The following is a 2827-nucleotide window of genomic DNA, read 5'->3' as shown; positions in this document are numbered from 1 at the left end:
CTGGCCCACCTGGTAAAAAGCGGCTAAGTCTGTCACAGATTCCCAGATTACTGCTGCCTCTGTAATCCAGTCAAAGCTGTGCCGGCCTCCTTAAGCTGGTGCGTTCATCCCGACCTGCAGTGCCTGCAGAGGTCAGAGCCAGTGCCAGCTGCATCTTCCATTTCGAGGGGCCACAGGATACCCCCCTTTCCAAAGGTGGCCTTGTTGATTTGACACAAGTTGCTACTGGAACCACCTGCCTTTTGTTTATTGTGGTTTGGGCTGTGCTGATGGGGCTTTCCTGAGGCTGAGCTCTTCCATGCTGTCCCTCACCTTGCTTGGACCTTCCTGGTTTACCGGGAGCCGTGGGTGGTGGGTGCCACGGTGGAGCTGGCTCACAGCCCTCTCCCTCCCCGTGCAGGCAAGGTAAGACCTGTCACAGCCCTCTCCCTCCCCGTGCAGGCAAGGTCAGCCCTGTCATCCAGTGGGATGAGAGCCGGTTGCAGCAAGGTCCCCCCAGCAAGCCCGTGCGCATCGCCTACATGCTGGTCGTGCATGGCAGGGCCATTCGCCAGCTCAAGCGGCTCATCAAGGCCGTGTACCACCAGCAGCACTTCTTCTACATCCACGTTGACAAGGTACATGACGGGGCAAGGGACGGGAGGGTGCTAAGGGTGCCTGGGGCAGGATGCAGAGCTGGGGCACGGGTGGAAGTGACTGGGTCAGGTTTGTGCTTGCTGGTGGTGGTGCTGTGACCCTCCCACCTCAATTTCTGTAACCCCGCAGAAGCAGGGTCTTGTCTTGCTGCTCCCTTCCCTGTGGAGGCTACTGTAAGGGCTGACCCCAGGCTGGTGGCAAGGAGGGCAGGGCCACGGGAAGATGAGCTCCCCACTGAGTGTGATCCTTGTTTCCCCGGCAGCGCTCCAGCTACCTCCATCGTGAGGCGGTGGAGCTGGCCCGGCACTACCCCAACATCCGCGTGACACCTTGGCGCATGGTGACCATCTGGGGAGGTGCCAGCCTGCTAAAGATGTACCTACGCAGCATGAAGGACCTGCTGGAGCTATCCGAGTGGCCCTGGGACTTCTTCATCAACCTGAGCGCCACCGATTACCCCACGAGGTGAGGACCTCGCTGGGGCAGAGGGGATGATGGAGGTTGTTCGGGCTGCATGCTGGTTGTTCAGGTACTGCAGCAGCCTTGGGAGGGGCAGGGTGGAGCTGGGAGCTGAGGAAAGATGGGATTGGAGATTGCACCCACGAGCTGGTGACGATGCTCCAGGGCCGGGCTGGTCCTGTCTCTGCAAAGGAGCCCAGACAGTACCTTGGAGGCTGTTTTTTCCTGCGGTGTGGGTGTTGCAGAGGAACACCTATGTGAGGCGCCAGGTGGCCAAGAGACCACATCTGTGTCTCTCCATTAATGGGACAAGTGTTTGAATCGGCACCTACCAAGCAGCTTCAGGCTTGTTGTGTCTGATGTCTCTTGCAGATGAGTGTTTATGGGGCTGCTTTTCCCCAGGGGCCATTAATGCTTTTTCTGATTTGCACCTCAGGACCAATGAGGAGCTGGTGATGTTCCTGTCCAAATACCGAGATAAGAATTTCCTGAAGTCTCACGGCCGAGACAATGCCAGGTAATTCCAGCTAGGGGCAGAGACGAGCTGGAGGAATTTCAGAAAAAGGAGGAATTTCGAAAAAGAACTGAAACATTTGGGACACAAGGGAGACGTTCTGGGTGTAGCTGCACCTGGCAAAGTGGGTGACACTTCTGTAACCCTTCATCTTCGTCCCCATGTCCAGGTTTATCAAGAAGCAGGGTCTGGACCGCCTGTTCCATGAGTGTGACTCCCACATGTGGCGGCTGGGTGAGCGCCACATCCCCGAGGGCATTGTGGTGGACGGGGGCTCTGACTGGTTCTCACTGACACGCAGCTTTGTGGAGTACGTGGTCTATGCCGATGACCAGCTGGTGTCCCAGCTGCGCCAGTTCTACACCTACACGCTCCTGCCAGCTGAGGTGGGTGCTTGCCATGGGGTACGGGCTGGATTTTCTTCCCACTGTACTTTCATCCCACTTCATCCCCACCCTGGTTCTGCTCAGGCAGCTTTATGCCTCCACTTTGTCCAGATCCTTCCAGAGGAGCAGACAGGCCAAGGGTCTTGTTTATATCCAGCCCTGCTTTAGATGTCCAGGTGCTCCTCTGGGCCAGATGAGAACCAATGTGCGTCACAGCCTGGTCCGTTATGTGTTGGGAGCAGGGATAGGTTCCTGTTCAGAAGCTATCGAGTCTGTCCAGTTCCTGTGAGGGGTAGAGATCTCTGTTAATTCCCCGTCCTCCACTCTCACTGGGTGTCCTGTCCGTTTTCTGCCACGCACAGTCCTTTTTCCACACGGTCCTGGAGAACAGTCACGCCTGCGAGACGCTGGTCGATAACAACCTCCGAGTGACCAACTGGAACCGGAAGCTGGGCTGTAAGTGCCAATATAAACACATAGTCGACTGGTGCGGGTGCTCCCCAAATGACTTCAAACCCCAGGACTTCCTCCGGCTACAGGTGAAAAAGATCCTCCTTTCTCCTCCTGCTCTCTCCCCTCCTCCCTGTCTTCTCTCATCTCTGAGCTCCCCAGCGGGCACAGCCCTGGGTGCAATGTGGGCTGCTGTACATGCCTCCATGAGCCTCACCCCAGCCCCACAGGGGACAGGAGCAGGGTTGGGTCCCCAGCTGCTGTGGGGCTCAGCATAGACGTGTGTGTAAAAACCCTCAGAGTGGGATTACGCTGTCCTGCCTGGCAGCCAGACTTGCTTGCAATGCTGTTCCTTATCCCGGACTTTCTCTCCTATTTTCCT

General features: G+C 57.1%; 1 protein-coding gene across 1 annotated transcript in view; it reads left to right on the top strand.

The window, feature by feature from the left end:
* Positions 1-400: 400 nt before the first annotated feature.
* Positions 401-2827, top strand: part of XYLT2 (xylosyltransferase II) — a gene marked incomplete at both ends in the record, with an annotated part of 4399 nt that continues 1972 nt past the window's right edge. The window contains 5 exons of the mRNA XM_009867646.1: positions 401-617; positions 899-1101; positions 1532-1612; positions 1779-1995; positions 2358-2534. Of these exons, the coding sequence (XP_009865948.1) occupies positions 401-617; positions 899-1101; positions 1532-1612; positions 1779-1995; positions 2358-2534 (895 nt within the window). The remainder of the gene's footprint in view (positions 618-898; positions 1102-1531; positions 1613-1778; positions 1996-2357; positions 2535-2827) is intronic.

This window comes from Apaloderma vittatum, unplaced genomic scaffold, assembly GCF_000703405.1.
Source record: "Apaloderma vittatum isolate BGI_N311 unplaced genomic scaffold, ASM70340v1 scaffold30334, whole genome shotgun sequence".
Taxonomy (NCBI): domain Eukaryota; kingdom Metazoa; phylum Chordata; class Aves; order Trogoniformes; family Trogonidae; genus Apaloderma; species Apaloderma vittatum.
This window is presented reverse-complemented; position numbering and strand designations above follow the sequence as displayed.